The sequence below is a fragment of the Epinephelus fuscoguttatus genome, linkage group LG7, assembly GCF_011397635.1.
Source record: "Epinephelus fuscoguttatus linkage group LG7, E.fuscoguttatus.final_Chr_v1".
NCBI lineage: Eukaryota > Metazoa > Chordata > Actinopteri > Perciformes > Serranidae > Epinephelus > Epinephelus fuscoguttatus.
The window spans coordinates 36,663,388-36,682,033 of NC_064758.1; the positions used below are offsets into that span (position 1 = coordinate 36,663,388).

Here is an 18,646-nt window from a genome sequence, read left to right on the forward strand (position 1 = left end):
TGTAAACTCAGTATTTGGGGTTTATGGATGAGATATTTGATGATTTGACCATAAAATATTGTGTTTGGGGCTTTTTGTTCATTGTTTCCTGATGTTTTTGAATATCAAACTCATTTGAGTTAATGGGCCACATACAGAGCAATTTGATCTGGGCCTGACCAGCAAAACCATTGCACGACAACCTATAAATAACAACACATCCATTTTCTTCCCTCTTTTAGTGTAAAAATGGTTGTGCTTTTACATAACAGGTCACAAACAGCCTGCGATGTCTTATGAAAGATTAAAAATAAGTGCAATTTCAACAAGATGCCTCAGTTTTTCCACATTCAGTCAGTCTGCTTCTCACTGTCATGTACATTTCCACTCCAGTGTAGTAATGCTGGCATCACAACACCAAACTAAAGCAGAAGTAACTGAGGAAGCGGGGTAAGTTACGTGCTGCCTTAGCAACCATTTACCAATGTGAGGTTTTGGCAGTGCCTTAGCAACGTGGTTTCACAAATATTGTTTCAAAATATAAGTCTGACACAGATGCATTTGTAGTGACGCTGCTTATTGACAATTTTTTGCACAGTGTTCAATATTTTTAAATACGACCACAATAAGTTCATTCAGAGATTTGTGTTTCCACGTAATAGTTGCAGCTGTGATTTTAAAATGTGATGCACTGTGTTGAAAAAGGTTTCTTTGCTGTTGTATTTTCTTTTCAGACACCAGTATTGTATTTTGGGGGCATGCATTTTCAGTTTTCTGTGTTTGAGTCAGAGGTTTCATCTGACAAAAGCTGTAATCTGGCCTTTTTAAACAAAATAAGAGTTGCTATACATTGTGGTGTTGATGTAGAGACGGTAACACTGAAGAAGGTAAAAAGTAATTCTACTTAAAATGGTGGGGAAACAGCACAAGATGCATAATCTCACCTCCAGTCTGCAGTTCACACTCAGACCACTGCAAAACAAATTCACCACTTAGTCTTGAAATCAACAGCGGCGTTTTAGCAGTGGGGCGACATCCCAACATTGGCAACAGTATATTTACTATCCAACCCCTGTACTAACCGCCCACTGGGTTAATTGCCGAGCACCCTCCTTGTTTAGGCCCTCTGTCTCAGTTAAATGGCCCTTTCACACGTTGTTTTAAGTGTACCATCATCTTGAATAATTATCCCCTTGTTATGCAGCCAGCCTATTCGCTCTAAACCCATGTTTCAAGCACCGGCGAGCTTGCATAACAATCCCTTCTGTCACCCCCCTCCTGCTTCTCCTTAATGTGCCCACAACAGTCAGAGGGCTCGGCTCTAACACATGGCCACATACCATCGCTCACCATCATCAACACTCCTGACGCATCTGTGAATGAGCGGCAGGGGACAAAAGGGATCAACGCCGGAGAGAGTGACCACCATGACCTCATGGGTCAGCTGGGAACCAGGAATGAAAAGACTCCAAGCGACCCCCGCCCAACACACACACACACACACACACACACACACACACACACACCCAGTGAGCTCTTGGACAACTGAGGCCGCCATGGGAATATGGGAGCGTGGAAGAGGAGGAATCAGCATTCGTCTGCAGGAGCTGAAAGAAAGCGGTTGTGTTTGGAATTTTGGGTCATGCCTTTCTCTGCACATTCCTCACTATCCTCCCAACAATAAACTGTGTCATGGGCGATACAACAGGCTCCATTCTGGATACCTTGCACCACAAAAAAGCCTCAAACCATCCGAAGCCAGACGCTAACCTCTAGAACTCGAGTGATAACATTCTTAAACCAAGGAAGAGCTGTGGAACCATGAAGGCCTGCTATATTTAAAAGTATCACATGAAGTGGGACACATCTCCGCTGGGGAAATTACAAACAGATTGTGTGTACACTCGAGGTCGGAGCGCTAACTGAAGTTTGGCAGCTACAATTCCCACAAACAGTTGTGGCTTGCGGAACAAAATGGCTTTTCTTGCAAGTTCTGCACAAAATAAAGAGCATATAATCTGAAAATGACACATATTTTATTTTTAGGAACCGTGACTTCAGGCAGAAAACAAATAAAACAGAATCGATCTGACTCATCTAAAAGTAGATATCAAACTTGTCTCTTACAAAACGTCGAACAATCACAAATCGAAACGGGTTATTTACTCAGCTGTCAAAATAAAAGTCGGTGCATGCAGTTAAAACTGAAAAATCCTTCATTCTGTACATATAGCAGACATGTAAAAATAAATAAATAACTTAAAGAACAAAAGGAAACAAAAGTTATGTACAGCTGTGAAACACTGAGGGCCCCAGAACAAAGCCACATATTCACTGGTCAAACGTGAAGAGGTGCACATGTAGAGCCATCTCACTTTGGTCTCAGTCTCTTTGGGGAGGCTTGTACTTTTTTCTTTGGCAGTTGAGTTCAACAGTCGGTGGTGCTCTAAGTCTAAAGTCTGTGAAGTCTCAGTTTGCTGCTCACAGTTTGCTCTCCTCCTCCTCCATTGGTCGGTTCAAGCCTGGGATGAATTTGAGGAGACGTCTGCGGAAGCTTTTGGGTTTTGGCTTCCTCTGCAGCGAGTTGAAACCTCCCTGCTTCTCCCCCGGGGCGGACGACGACGACGATGTTCCCCTCATGTAGCTGCGTGTGCTGGCGCTGCGGGTCAGCTGCGTCTTGGCCGACGTGAAGAGCTCGCTGGCCGGTCGGAGACGCTGCTGCTTCTTCTGCGACTGCTCTTTGTTTTTGTCTGTGTTGGTGTTGTCCACATTGTCCACGCTGCCGTCCTGGTACACGCAGGTCTGGTAGAGAGGGTCATCCTCAGTGGCTGTGCTGAGGAAGCTGGCGCTGCTGCTGGTGCTGCCGGTGCAGCGAAGGGCTCTCTGAGCGGCGGGGCTGGGAGTGCCGAGGCTGCCGTACACGCCTGCTGACTCCAGGGACTCGTAGACTGCAGCATCACTCAGTACAATACCTACAGGAGAGAAGGGCAGAGTGAGGATGGTGGACTACTGAAAACTTTTAGGTCACATCCAAATAATCTCTGTCCATATTTATTCAACTTAAATGAACATCACATGACCATCTACATACACTGAGCGTGCATGTGTCGATGTAAACAAGAAGCAGATTTTCTTATCTACGGTTGGTTGATTAGTTACAGGAAGTACTACGCAGATGGCAGAAAGTAAATCAAGAGATGCTGTGCTTGGACCAGCAATGAGGTGGAACTGTTACTGACAGTAACATATGAGTATAAGGCTGTCAAGGCGGCAGAAAACAGATTGGGAGTCACTGCAAAGCAAATATGGCGACATATCCGAGTGTTCTAGGAGCATTATTGATCACTCCAGGAAGTCATGGAAATGGGAAAGGAGTACGGGGCAAGAAGGATGAAATCACAGGTGTGTAGACTAAGCTTTTAATGTTTTGGCTTGACACATCGGGACTATTAAGACCCAATCAGGGTCGAACGAGGCAAACATGGGTGTCCGCGCCATCGTTTTCAAAAGTCTCCGTTACTACCCACTAAACGCAAAACGCAGTCCAGGAGGTTTCAAACTAAAATGAGATCAGCAGCTTTTTAAAAAGTCTGTTTTAAGGGTTTTTAAAATACCGGAGAAGTGTGGAGATGGGATGTGAACATAATAGCGAATGCTTTTTAAAACAAGAATGTATCGGTTTCTAGGTGCGTGGCGTGGAAACAGGCGTGCAAGAAACTGTTCAAACTGGACCAATGCAGAGCATTTCTTGGTTTATGAACATAAGCATTGGTGTTAAAATGTTTGTTTAATCTGCTATGAGTCATGTTTTCTTCCCCCCTTTTGAAACCAAAGAAAACAATGACAAAAAATGTTAGAAAAAGATGATTAAAAATTTTTAAACCTGGACAATTTAATATGTTTTCTATGTAGAAGCATGTAAATCAGCACTGACATGGAGTGGATGACCCTGGTGACATACAGCAAAGTGAATGAACAAGACTCATAAAACCTACCATGAACGAGCCTCTGCTCCTGGCACATCAGCGACCGATACTCATCCCACTTCTCATGAAGAGTTTGCTACAAAAGGAAGACAGCGATATATTAAATGATGGTGTCAAGAAAACCACAGCAGACACTGTGAAAACAACTCATGACAAAGAACTCTGACGCTGAAGTGACTTAAAAACGCTGCTACAAAGTCAAAACATTAATTGAAACAATAATGAGTCAACAGATGTAAAACAGACTTTCAAACAGACAACAAAGCAACATAAGACTGAGAAAACTAATCATCTGTGTCCACACTGCAGGTGCAATGACCAAAGTTACTTGTTGCGTCAAAGGGGCAGTCTGTGTGAAACGGAAAAACTGCGTTGACAAATAACAGGAGTTGCAAGCTACAACCAACAGGAAGATGACGTATCGGAGGGATTTCCTGATTACCACCGGCTGATATGCATGTTAATATGAACACGACTGTATCCGTTTTCTGTGTATTTCTTCTCTTTTTCCAACAAACATGGGTCAACAACTGTCGTATTTAGTGAGAAATCAGCATCTATCAACACTGCACACATGCAGAGCAGCAGGTTAATCTTTAAAACGCTGGATTAGTATCTCAGAAAGCATCTGTGTTACAGCTCTCACACACTCGTGGATTAGAGCGGGACAGCTGCTGTAATCTTTGGGGGGAAAGCTGGCAGCTTTTTAACAGCCTCCAGTTTCAGAATGTCTGCAGCGATCAGTGAACTGCTGATGCAACAGGTGGTGCTGCTGGGGAGACAGGTGTGGAGGGAGGGAGGGGTGGTGTCTATATCTAGCATGTAACATAATGTGTGTGTGCTTGAGGGTGGTGGACACGCACAGTTGGGCTGACTCACCGCTGACAAACAGTGAAAAAACTGCCGCAGCAACGGTAAAACAAGACAAGCTCACCTTCAGATACTGCAGCCGGGCCTCCAGCTCCGCTTTTCGGATTGAGTCACTGTAAACTGTCTCCAACCTTTAAGTGTAAAACCAGAAGGCAGTAGAGTTAACAAGCGTGACAGGAAGCACTTATAAAAACTACAAGGGCAGAAAAAACAGCGATAAAAAACAAAAGTTGGACCATATGAAAGACGCTTTTCATCAGACGGTGGCGGAAATGAGTCTGATGTCAGTTTACAAGAGGATAAGAGCATGATACAATTTCCACTCAAGACACTTCAGTGTGGCAAATCCTTTGAATTACACGAGTGGGCGACCGACTTATAGAGCTTGTTTTCACCATAACAGTTTATACAGACTTGTAAGTATAATTTGATGATGTCAGTCTATAAAATCTGTGCCTGCTCTGTCACTCTGATGTGCTTCACCTCACTTTTTTAGCAGCAGCGCTTTCAGACAGGGGCATCGCTAATTGTCCCTTTAATCTTTTACAAGCAGAGGAGGAGGAGGATGAGGAAGAGGAGAGAGCTTCTGAGAGATATCGAATCCTATCGAATCAAGGCATCAAAAAATTTATCTCTTGATTATTTTTGAACTTTTAAGCTGCTTCACCAGAACTGCTTGACGGACGGTTGTACATCGTCTAAAACTACATCCTCCTGCATCTTTCTGATGTCAGGTAAGGAGTCTCTGTCCAACCATTTCTCTAATCAACCGAAACAGACAATCTGGCATTGACACCCACTTTGCGCAGGAGTACAGTCAGAGTTTGAACTTCTCTCTCTTCCTCTTTTTTTCCCCCATTCTCGACTATTTCTATCTTTTTTCACGTGACTGCAGCTCCATGAATGTCTTCAAGGAGAGATGGTCATAGAACGTGCTTTGTTTTCCCCATAATGTCAACGTCTCTCTGTGATGACCGGCTTTTCAACCCGCCTATGGCCGTTACTAAAAATACTTTCGCCATCCTTCCTTTCAGAGATAACCTCGCCCTCAGAGTATGAAATGTCAGTTTTTCGCAGGCTGAGGCAAAATCTTGTAATTACTACCTTTGTCTAAACAACAGCCCAAAACACAAACATACAACATATGCAAAATTAAAAAAAAGCAGCAACTACTTAGGGCTTTTTGTGCTGAGTTAATAACTTAAACCAGTGGTTATCAAACTGTTTCTGTCACTCCCCCCTTTGGAAAATAATTCATGCCTCCATCCATGTAAACTGGATTAAATTTTTATTGACCATGAATAAAATGCGTCACACAAACTTGAATTTTATTGAAATCACAGTATCTTAAAAGTACGGAAGCTGAGATCAGCCATGTCTGCAATTACATTTTTCACGCCGTTATCTCAAGATCACGGGTTAATCATTTTGTTATTTTAACATAATGAGTTTTGAGTCATACTAACTCGCATAGATGTCTTGACAACTGTAGCAAAAGCTGAAAATGTCGAGTCAAGGAATCCAATCAAGGTCTAACAGTTCAGTTATGAATTCTCCCCGACAGTCGTGACAGTGATCAGGAAGACTAAAATCAATCAGGGCCCAGTAGTTCAAAAGTAAACTGGTTGGGTTTCAGCTATTGAATCGAGTCAAATCTTGAAAAGGGATTGTTGAAAAGAAAAAGAGGGTTCTGAAATGGGATTAGATAACATAATCCAGTCTTTTGCTTTGGAGCAAACCCTCAGTATGTGTTGTTCAAAACATTTTAGAAGGATTGGGATACTTTTGATGCAAAACAATCAGGATTATTCTGATCCCAGCTGATAGGTGGATCGGTCAAATCAGTCAGTCATGGATACATTTATTTAAATTTTGCATTTGATATGTTAAAACTGCTGTTGTTGACAGATCTAGTAGCCTACATTATGATAGGCCTAGGTAGTCTCATTTGGAACACTGGCTAACCGGATTTGGTATTCTTAGAAAGTCTGTGTCTGGATCAGGATGATTCACTCAAATGTTGCTTTAAAAAACGGGCACAAAAGTAAAATGGATTACCTGATCCTGGATAGCAAAACATTGGATTTCCAAATCCTTCTATTTCTGATCCAGATTACACTTTTTGAACAACTGGGCCCAGGTGTGATCACATGAACCAGACACTCGTTTTGAGGTTTCCACAATTATCCCGTCATCTCGAGAAAACAAAAGTACTTTTCTCCTATAAATGAAATCGTTATTTTGAGAAATCAGCCTTTTCTTTATTCATGAATCAACATACATTAAGAAAACAAGCTTTGTGATGTTGAGATAATGGCACTGGAAAATAATTCTAAGTCCAGTCGTTTTCAGCTTCGTACAGAACATTACCCTCCTCATACCCGTATGATACTGTTGTTAAGCTTTATACAAAGGAGACACCAGGCTCTCTATTTTGAATCTGACTCATTTGTTCACACCACAAACATCACCGGTTTTTATTTTGCTTCCTGGTAAGACAAGTCCCTTGTGTAATTTACATTTGGTTTCCCTTTGAATACGTAATTCCAACCTGAGCTCTGTCCTGAATCAGATTCTTTCAACTTTCAGTTAAACGATTAAACTGCTTCCAACTCTCTGAGATATAAACATATAATTTCCGCACTAGATTAAGTGGAATATGTTTATTATTACTTAAATAAAAACCTGAGAAGCATAACTAACAACAGAAAACATTCCTACAACATCCACAGCTTGTGTTGGTCTCTGTGAGTGTGTACCTGAGTGTGTTGCCGCAGGCCCTGATGAGCTGAACGATCTCCTTGTGTCGAAATCCCTCCACGGTGGCCTCGTTCACACTTGCGATGGTGTCCCCTGCACACACACAATCAACATGTGTGTTAACCAGCAGCAATCAGCTCAGGATGTGCTTCAATCCACTGCGGCTTCAATTAGTACAAGCTGCAGCCAACTTTGAGCCCAAATTAAACCTTGACACATGTGCAACACAAATGTGGACGGCTATGCGTATGCAGTCGTGGCACACAGCTTGTGCATGAACTGAAGTCACCTCACTGGAAAGAAGTTCATTTAAAACATGTTAGAGTCATATGTGTTTATTTATCTGCGAGAGTCGGCTCCACTTCAGATTTAATAGACGTGGTGTGAACTCTGGTGCGTGACAGCAGCCTTTGTGAGGTTCAGAACAAAGCCTGTTTTCCTCTTTTCAAAAACCACCGCCTAATCTGCTTCATGCGATGAAGTCACTGCGCTCACTCCGAGACGCAGGGAACAATAGAGCCAGCATGTGAGGAATGTAGGAAGTGAAACTGAAGTGACATACGCAGGTCGGATGAGGGATGAAGGCGGAGAAATCACCTTCCCTTTTGACTGACGTAGATGTTCATGCTGGGACCGGCCGGCTTGAGACTGTGTGGTTACCAGTTCGAAAACCAAAAGCAATTTATAGAGGCAATGTGAACAACTGCTGCGGTGCTCTTTGGCACGACATCGAAGACAATGCTTCCTCTTTTCGTCTAGGGCTGCAACTAAGGATTGTTTTCATTGTCAATTAAACTGTGAATTATTTCCTAATTAATTGATCAGTTGTTTGGTCTGTAAAATATCAGAGGAAGGTGAAAAATGTCGATCAGTGTTTCCCAAAGTCCAAGAGGACATCTTTAAATGTCTTGTTTTGCTGCAATGCAAAGACATTCAGTTTACTGTCATAGAGGAGTGAAGCAACCCTGAAAATACTTAGGGAGGGAAATAAAAAAAAAATCTTCACTACATTAAAAAAAAAGCTGAATTGTTTTCTGTTTACTTTACTATCTTTGAATGAGCGCAAATTCAATCATTCACATTTTTATTTTATATAATTATAATTATATATAATTCATCTTAATTCCTTCTCTAATATCTATTTTATATTGCTGTAAGAACATCAACAAATTCATCCTTCAAACAGCTGTGTTTAGTCAGGATTCTCACCCAAAACATTTTACCAGATTACATTTGAATGCACCAAGATAATGCCTAATATTTATATTTACCACAAAGAGCTTGAATGCATCATAATGTCACTTAATGCCAATTTCAGCATGGGTTTGTTTTTCACAATGAAGCGATATCAGTGGAAAAAACTGGGATGCATCCTCCGACACGTCGATAGTGGGTTTATGGTGTCCTTTCGTCACAGCAGTGCCCCAAGGAAGATCTCTGTTTGGCCCTACACGTTGTCTCCAGGACGATGGTGACACAACAGAAAAACATCGGCCACTGCCATTGCTGACTGTCATCTTACTTGCCAGTAGGCTGATGGCAGTTACCAAAGTGAGTATTGGCTTCTACTGATGTGCGGCTGATGTATCAGTGCAATTTTAGTTGACAACTACTCCCCTCACACTGACAAATATTTTCCTGCACATATTTCCTCTTTTAAAGTCACTGTCGCACACTGCTTCTATCTTTGAGGATTTTATTTTATTTTTCAAAAGGACCCAAAAGGAAAAGGGGGACGCGTTTGCCAAATAAAAATAACACCTCCTTTCAAACTGGAGTTGGAGAGGTTGTCTTTGCTTTACTCTCTCTGGCACATTGGTGAGAGGAGCTGGCAAATACGTGTTGGCTGAAATAGCTGCTCGCTAAGTTGTTTGTTGACTGGAAAATGAGTAGGCAAACAGTCATATTTGTACTTCCCTAAACAGCCGGACCCGAGACAGACGAGTGCTTTTGTTGACGTACTGTACAGGAGTGTCAGCTGGCAAGCACAAAAAAAGGGTGAGCTGAACCAGAAAAAAAAAGAGAGAAAAACTCCTGACACGCTCACTTCCCCTCATGTCTATTACAAGTGTTTTCCAGGTTATTTTAGGCTTCGACACAAAAAAGAGGAATACAAACACAAACTCACCAACTTTAAGTCCTGCTTGCTGAGCCGCGCTGTCATCGTGCACTTTGCACACAAACGTGCACATCTCCACAGAGTTTTGGTCCTGATGGTGCAGGCCGTAAGTCTGAAAGAAAAAGAACAACCACTCTGAAATAACTTCTTTTAACACTTCTTCTTTTACGTCAAGGAATTGTTTTACACAATGTCATTGATGTCAGCAGTTTTGAAATAATGTGCACATACACAACACAACATAAGTGATAAACCTCTGAATGACAAGCTGAGCAAGTCGTGACAGACAGTGCAGGAAGTCAGATGGTATCAGTAACCACACAGAGACGGGCGCCATCATGCAAAGTCAGAGGTTTGTTTCTCTTGTCTGATTGAACAGAAACTGCTGGTAGGCTTTTTCAACATTAAAGGACAGGTTCACCTTGGATCACAGGTACACTGAAAGTCACTGTAATTGCTCCTCCTGTCCTTAAATGCAGCTTCATTGTGAGGGCCCTGACACACAATGGTCGGTCAGTATCGGGCTGTCGGTGAGCATCGGTTGCTCTAGTTTTTGCGGTGTGTCCCTCATCAGCTTCTTTTTGGGGCTTTTTATTTGCCTGATTCAGCATGTTGAATCGGTGTCAGAGACAGCAAAGCCCGTTGAGTTCAGGTGCAACTTTTTGGTCGAGACACAGGCAACGTGAGGCGATGCAACAGTTGGCCTTCGTTGCTACTATTCTTGATGACAGCTTGGTCTGTCAGGGCCTTGAGAGATGAGGTACGAACTCTTATCTGTGCACAAATATACACCTATTGATAACGATTCATTTAAAATTATGTCAGTTTTACTGTTGTTTTTAAGGGACGAGGACATCATAAATAATCCAACATCAATCACAGTCTAACAGTGGTTAGATCACCTGACTAATCATAAAGTTATACATTAAACAATGAAAAAAATAACTGACCAGTCAAGAGGATATCTTCCAAAGTTTCAGTCTTTAATCACAACATGCCCTCTTCTTTGTGTTACAGTCCCTCCAACAAAACAAGGAAGCACAAAGCTGGAATTTCCCACCCAAAAATACTGTCCGTTTGGGTGACACCCACCTGATTTGTTTAGTCAACGCCTGATATAATCTGTAACTGAATGTTGGATGGATTTCTATGTAAATAAAAGGGAGGATCTCTTTATGCCAGTACGGAAAGGAGAGAAAATTAAAGCAACCAGAAACTATTTCACTGTACAAATTGGCATTAAGAAAATGTGATCCTTTAGGGCCCTGACACACCAAGTCGCTGTCAGTCAACGTTGGGCCACCAGTCTGTTGCCATGGTTTTTGTAGTGTGACCTGAACCGTTGGCACTAGTCAACCCTTGTCAGCTTTTGTCGGTCGGTTCATTGGCAGTTCAGCTCAGAGTATAAGAAGAGAAACGGAGGTGAGGAAAGCAAACTAACAACTCAAGCCAAGAGGTAGTGACATCATAAATTATGTTAGATAAGGTTATTATTTTTAGCAGAAACAGTTCATAATGGTTTGTGTTATTGTTCGTTGGCGCAGAGTAAATATAATTTGTTCAGTCATTTTCAGGTTGTGTTGTTAATGTGCTAACACTAGCATCTTGAGTCCCTCCTGTCTGTCTTCCTGACTCCATTTTCGAATGACAAATACAGCCTAAAGCCGCCTGCTGATATGGAGAGTTATTTCCTGTCAGGCAGGCACAGAACATACATGCTATTTGGCTGTTGGCTGTAGTCTTTGCGGTGTGTTCAGGTGCAACTTTTTGGCCTGGTGACGTGAGGCAACACAGCAGTCAGCCTTCGTCACCAGTGGTTCTTTGACGTTGGTTTGGTTTGTCTGGGCCTTCAAACTGACACGGACATTAAAACTCATTAAAAAAAGCTCAATAAAAGCAGAACCTTGTTGGAAGCTGAAAAGATATCCCCTCCTTATTGTGCGTGTAATATTTTGTTGTCTTGACAACTGTTTTTGTTACTTCCACATATATTTGCATGCTCTTCCTTGTTTCAGTCACCACAATCTCCCTGCAGAAGGTCAGAGCACTGCAGGCAACAGATAGACTTCCTGCTGTCACGCAGCCGTCAGTTAGTCAACAGGAGGCTGAAACTGTTCAGGGCCTTTCCCTCAACAAACAGGTCCAGAGACTCACACGAAGATGAGAGTGTCTCGCAAAAAAAAGCAAACAAGTGATCAAGCTTTCCATCTGCTACAGTCAAGTGTTCCTATTAAAACATGGATCCCACTTGGACGAGTGTCTCCTCGGGACGATTTGCAATGATTCAGATCTGCCTGGCTCGCTTCCCTCTCAGCAGAGCCAAAGATAAACACATAACCATGCAAATATCGTTAAAATGCAAATATCGCATTTACATGCTGGATCCTCAACTTCACATCCGTGTTAACATAACAGGCACGGAGGGAGAAAAACCACAAGGAAAAGAAACTCATCTCTCTCTGCCGAGCTTCAAACTGACCCTCATGAGCTCACTTCCTTCTGGCCACAGGCAGGGAGGAAGGGCGGGAGCCTCCAGCGAAAACCGTAAATAGTACAAAATGTCTTTTCCTCCACTTACAGAAACTTGAACACGCCAGATCAACAAATACCCATTTCAGGAAACTATTTAAAGAATGAAGTCTGCTTCACAGAGCTGACATTGTGAATTGTGCAGCGCTTCAGGGCGACAGAGAGCGAGATCAGGGAGATATTGAGGTCAAATGTGCGAAGCGTCTGCCTGCAGAGAGAGTGAGAGCGAGGCAGGTATTACATGGGAAGCGTGTGAGCGAAACCACACGGCTTAAAATACAGACGCTGGGAAAAAATAAAAACATCTACTCTTCTCTCTCGAGTCATGGGACTAACACTCGACGCGTTACTCTACTGATGCATGACCTTTCACTCCCGCCAGAGCAGGCAAATGCTGGGATTAAGAGATTTACAGGATAAGATGTGCACGCTTCAGTCGCTCAAGTTTCATCATCTGTTGACAGAGATGTAGCCGATCAGGGAAATCCTGTTAAATGGCACTCGAGAGGTTAAGAGCCCCTCCAGCTCCCCCTCTGTTTCACTGCTGTTAATCCTCTTACCTGGATCTCGAAACCAAACGTCTCCTCTTCCTTCTTCTCCAAGACCACCACCTTTCTGCAAGGAAGAACGAGATGGTGACATTTTTATTTCAACTCCTCTGTGTATGCTGCAGTATGAGACTTTGACAGTACATTAACTGTCTCAGAAAATATCATGGTGTCATAGTATACCTATTATTAGTTACAATGACCCTTAAAGGAAAACAGAAGGGGATTTTTGTTTTTAAAGGAAGTATGTAGAAAAAGTTTGACAGACAGTAAAGGAGGAAACAAGATAAACGCACACCTGAGATTCTTTGTCCACGTTGATAACCAAATGTACACCATATGATAACTGTCAGTTCTCATACCACAGTTTAAAAGGTATTCTGCTGCAACCCTTATCACAACTTATTTTAAGTCATCAGATTTCCCCGAAGTCTACTTCTCAAATGAATGTGAGCTGTGTAATTAGGGGAACAATAAATCAGCATCTATTCTGATAATCAAGTCATCGCTTTGGGGAGTTTTCAAGCTTGAATGCCAAAACGTTCGATGGTTGCAGGTTCTCAAATGTGAGTAACCGCTGCTTTTCTTGGTCGTAGGGCTGTGACGCACCGACCTAACAATCATCCATAGGTCAGTGAGCGTCTGTCACCCTAGTTTCTGTGGTTGACCCCGTACTGTTGGCACTAGTTGGCCCTTGCCACAGTTTTTTGACCGATGCATTGGCTTCAGAGACTACGGACTATGAAACTACTCTGTACGGCAGGTTAGGTCAGTGGACAAGAAAAGAAACAGAAGTGAGGAAAGTAAACAAATGGTTGAAGTCAAGAGGGTGTGAGATCAAAACAAACTTCTTATATTAGACGTGCACGGTAAATACTATTTGTTCTTTAAACATGGGGTTATGCTAACGCTGGCGTCTTGAATCCATCTTGTCAGGGTTCCAGTTTCTCTTTTTTTGAATGTCGAATACAGACAACCATCGCCTGCTGGTGTGGAGTTATTTCCTGTCACACAGTTGGCCATTGGTTGTGGTCTTTGCGGTGTGTTCAAGTGCAACATTGTGGCCGAGACACAGGCCACATAAGGCGACCCAACAGTCAGCCTTTGTCACCACTAGTTCTTTGTTGTCAGTTTGGGGTGTCTGGGCCTTTACAGTTAAAAATGTAGAGATTAATGGATTAATGTAGAGACAGTGCTTTTGAAATTTTCCAGTCCTTTTCCAGTTTTGAATTTGCATGTCCTGTTCTTGTTGTTGTGTTCAAATAAGTCTTTTTTGTGCTTTGTTGTATTTTAGGTAGCCTTGTGTTACATCTTGGCCAATGTGCTACAGATGAAAAATAGCCTTTTGGCTAATTCTGGCATATTTTATATCATATGTATTTATCAATTTGCACTATCCCTTCTTAAATACACTAAACTGAAACTGAAGTGAAGAGTTTTTACTTTGTGATATGGAAACAAGAGTCTGGAGGTGTCCGCTTCTCAAATGTGAGGAGTTTCTGCTTTTATTTTTTTGCAAATCTATCATTTTAATTTTAATATTTTGGGGCTCTGGACTTTGTGTCGGACAAAACAAGACGCCTGTAGACATCATCATCTTGGGTTCTCTGGATGCTGTGATGGCTATTTTCACTGTTTTCTGGTGTTTCATAGGTCAAATGATGAATAAAATCAGTGTAGTTTGACTTTAAATAAATAAATGTGGGATTTAATAGCATATTCATCGGCTTTAATTCTCATTGTAATAATGATTTTCAAAGACTCATTTATAAAACTGCATCTTATACATAAAATCCAGGAGGTCAACAAGATGTTTATGTCCAACTCTGGATTCCTCTCTTCCATGTGCGTCCTTATCTAAATGGCATAACGAGACATCTCTGCCGGCTGCACAGGACTTCGTCTGTGTTCGCCAGCATCTGGACGTCACAGCTAAATGTACAGTACAAGGGTCTGTTGGACTGGTGGACGTCAACACAGCGTCTCTCATGCAGGGGCAGCAAAACACATGAAAATTCATGACAACCCTCAAATAATTATCATGAGCGACAATGGCTGCCATCATCACAGACTGTAATGAATGAATGAGGGGCTTTCACTGTGACACGAGGTTCAGTTTAGGAGGAAGATGAAGAGATGAAAGTGAAGATAGAAGGAGAGAAAAAGAACAAAGGGTAAACATGGGTGAGTGATTGTACCTTTGTGGTTCTGGCGTCAGTGTCAGGGGTTTCCACTTCTGCAGGCCGCCACCCTGCCAAGACAAAACGAAACAAATCATGAAGCGTGTCAGACACCTGCTTGAGGTTAACGCAAGATTACTCATGAGGGTTTTTCCCCCCATTTCCAGGACACACCTACTGTACACATCAACTGGTCCATCAGGTCCTGAAGCCGCACACGTGCTCTGTGCAGTCTGTTTGTATTTTTAAGCCGCTGAGCCATCATGCGGGTATGAAAACATCAAGGTGAAACCAGAAATGCGTGTCTGGCTGCTCCTTGTTTACCTCACACAGTCACAACAACATCCGAAAACCTAAATTTAGCTTTTATTTCACATAAACACAGCCGCCTTCAGGCGATCACACTGTTGACCTGACTGAACGTTCAGATCATTTAAAGCACTTTGTACAAATTCCAGCCCATTAAAGAAGCAAATAAGACACAGTGGGCTGGGATAACTGCCACAATAACCGCATTCAGTGAAAACTCAAGTCAACAGCAGGTCAGGACTCTGCCCTACCTGGCTGTGTAAATAAGGAAGCTATCTGTCCAGAAGGCTCCACTAAATCACTTACAATCAATCCCCGTCTGTTCCAACTCAATCATTTTCAAATGTTGCTCCCATGAAAGGCCGCTTTGTGCCACAGTCTCTCTGAGTAGTAAAATGTTGCTTTCTTTATGTCCCAACACTTACAGAATTGTCCCGCTGCCGTCTCAATGAGTGCTTTTATTCCCAAATACCCTCAGAGAGCGACGGGGGTGGCTGGAGCGGGATCTCCGAGCCTCATGTGTGCACAATGCACTGTTGTAGCCCCTCACTGCAGCCGCTGCACACTGCTGTATGGATGCAGGTTTGTGGATGACTGTGGCTCTCTTTACTGTACACGTCTGTTTCAGACATGTTTCCAGCTGGGACGCCAGAAACCCCAGAGGAAGAACAGCTACAGAATGAATTGAGCTTTATGAGAAACACAATAGCCAGGAACACGTCCCGGATGGCCGACGAGCAAACTTTGAGTCAGACACTGTGGAGCATCAGTGATGAAAGCTGTCAGTCCTGAGCTTCACTCTTGGTTTCACTGATGCAGACTGACATGTTGTTATCAGGTCTCAGTTGTTTATCTTAGATGACGTTATCTTCACTGTGATCTCATTTTGAAATAAAGACAATATGCACTCAATTTGCTTTGCCTGAGGGCCACTTTTTCAAACTGACACGAGGTCAGGGGCCGGTTGATAAACAGATGTTAATAATATATATTAGATAAAATTAATAAACAAGGCGAATCCAGTCCCAGCAGCCTCACACAGGTCAGGTGAACAACACATGGGCGTTTCTAGGATTTGAGGACGCTCAGGGCTTTGGGACCTAAGCCTCCTCCCCTGGCAGTTTGTTAGGGCTGACCCAAACAAGGACGTTTACACTTAGTGATTAGTCTTGTTGTGAGACTTCAACTGTTTGACCACCTGTGACAGGCTTACATAAGATAACAAGATGTTGAATATGTGTCTGGAATGGTTTTAAATTTGGCAAAGATGACCCCAAAACAGTGAGTGCCAGATATGTCAACGACTGACCCAAGCTTCAATCCCCTTAAACTCATATTCGGCACAGTCTTACACTTTTTAAAAATGAAAAACAAGCTCTATTTTGATGTTTTTTATACACTCTGGCACCTTATTCAAGTTTAAAATGCCCAAAAATTCCACTGTGAATCTGTTTGTCATTGTGATAACTTGGAATATTCGTTGGGCCACCCAGCGTCCTGTCGAGGGCCAGATTTGGCCTGCGGACCTTAAGTTGAGTATCACTGATGCAGAGTCAGAACAAAATGAGCTCAGTGGTCAATGTGATTTGAATATTGTATCTGTAATTATTTAAGAAAAATGGGATACACCAATATGAAGTTAATTAGCTGTTTGATTCCAGGAAATAGTCTGTACTCATGATGCAAGTACATTTTTATAAATTTCCCATTATAAGGTCAAATTTAAATGACTTCATGATGAGAATTTTGTTTTTTTCACAACCTTTAGTCTAGTTTTTTGTCTTTTTGCCCGCACCTGTTCTACTCTTTTGTATAATTAAGCATGAATTGGCACCACTTTAATGATTAAAACAAAAGCTTGTGATTGTTTCTCAATTAAATCACCTCTAAAATAAAAAATAAAGTCAACATTTTCCATCATGCCTCAAAGGAAAATAAGTTATTTGTATCCGAAAACCAGTTTGTTTATGGCTCACACAAAACCCTTTTGGTCACACTCCAGCTAAATGTCAATAAACCTGAACTTCTGTTCATTTTAATTTGCCTCCATAATAAAGCCCCCGGGCCCTGGTCTACCTCACACACCATAAATCAGACTCAGTGTTTGGGTGGTCCACACTTGCCCCCAGGATGAGCTACTGTTGACCTTTAGGGAAGATGCCCTCTGTAGATACACTGTGAGCTGGCAAACACTGTCAGACCAAAAATCAGCAGACAGACTCACAACACACATCTGAGAAGCAGAACTAAATATTTTTACTTTTAAATGGAATAAAACAAAGTTAGTGTGTTCTCTAGACATCATTGTAAATAATCTCCTCCTCCTGGCAGGTGAAATAATCTCTAAAATCAATGTAAAGTGCTCATTTAGCAGAGCTGGTTTCTGTTTATGATGCTGAGTCCAACATCCAGAACCACAACTGGAACTATATAAATAAATCATTCTGCCTAGAGAGTGGAAAAACTTCTTATAAAGAGAGTGTAAATGTCTCGTGTGAGCAGTTAGAGTTTTAAAAGTTCCTGAACATGGAATAACCTTAAAGGTGAGGTTAATATCTAATATTCATGAATAAATATTGATAATTTAAGACTACATGACTCAATGAATGAAGACACAAGAGAGAAATAAGTTAACAAACACTGAATGCTCTTCTCACCTTTTTGAAGTTCCTAGGCAGCGTCCCTCCAGAGTAAGCCAAAGTCTTGTAGTTGTAAACCTCCGAGGAGCGTGTCGGTAACTCCACAGTCCTGCAGCTGTCCGACTTTGACGAGGGGAAATAAATGTCGTTGTCTTGAGATGCGGGTCCAGACTCCGGCCCGCTGGAGTTCACCTTCTTCAGCCTCCTGAACGTCATGCTGAGGTGGGGAAGTTGCTCAAATTAAAAATACTAAAGTGTCCTGTTGTCCTCAGAGAGACAGACACCAGCGGGGGAAGATGCTGACCGAGTTGTGAGCTTCAACGTGGAGCCAACTCCAGTGTTAGTTCTTGTGAATAGGCAGGAGGCGGGGACTTGTGTTGTGAAGGACACGAGTGAGTGCCAATAGACATGTTGACGTGCATCCTCTGGTGCTGCGTTCAGGGCCGCCTCGGACGTTCCTGTTTCACAGATTGGAAGTGGGTTTGTTTTGAAGCAGTGGTGTTTTTATTTTATAAAGTAGCATTAAAATCAAGAGGAGAATAAAAGCACACAGGGCAGGTAATCAATGCAGAAGAATTAGTCGATTAATTGATTAGTCAGTTAGTCAGGACCAAGAAAGTGTTTGTGTTGCTTTATGAATTAATGAATGATTTAGGGCCAAAATACATTTATAATCTTCTACTATGTTATGGTTAAGACAAATATTCACTACTGCCGCCTTCTGAAA

General features: G+C 42.2%; 1 protein-coding gene across 1 annotated transcript; it reads right to left on the bottom strand.

The window, feature by feature from the left end:
• Positions 1-1,998: 1,998 nt before the first annotated feature.
• Positions 1,999-18,310, bottom strand: tamalin (trafficking regulator and scaffold protein tamalin). The gene is made up of 8 exons (XM_049581466.1): positions 17,938-18,310; positions 14,990-15,042; positions 12,804-12,858; positions 9,724-9,826; positions 7,595-7,688; positions 4,900-4,966; positions 3,975-4,041; positions 1,999-2,951 (listed from the first exon to the last, which is right to left on the bottom strand). The coding sequence occupies exons 1-8, from the start codon at positions 18,133-18,135 to the stop codon at positions 2,461-2,463; spliced, it is 1,128 nt and encodes a 375-aa protein (XP_049437423.1). The 5' UTR covers positions 18,136-18,310; the 3' UTR covers positions 1,999-2,460.
• Between the last annotated feature and the right edge of the window lie 336 nt (positions 18,311-18,646).

What these genes read in the sequence shown, in the direction of transcription:
- tamalin (XM_049581466.1), bottom strand. Translation starts at nt 18,135, where the DNA reads ATGACGTTCAGGAGGCTGAAGAAGGTGAACTCCAGCGGGCCGGAGTCT. An exon ending in CGTTTGGTTTCGAGATCCAG is followed by an intron (nt 9,827 to 12,803) that starts GTAAGAGGATTA and finishes TTTTTCTTTCAG; the next exon opens with ACTTACGGCCTGCACCATCA. An exon ending in GGAGCAGAGGCTCGTTCATG is followed by an intron (nt 2,952 to 3,974) that starts GTAGGTTTTATG and finishes TCTCTCCTGTAG; the next exon opens with GTATTGTACTGAGTGATGCT.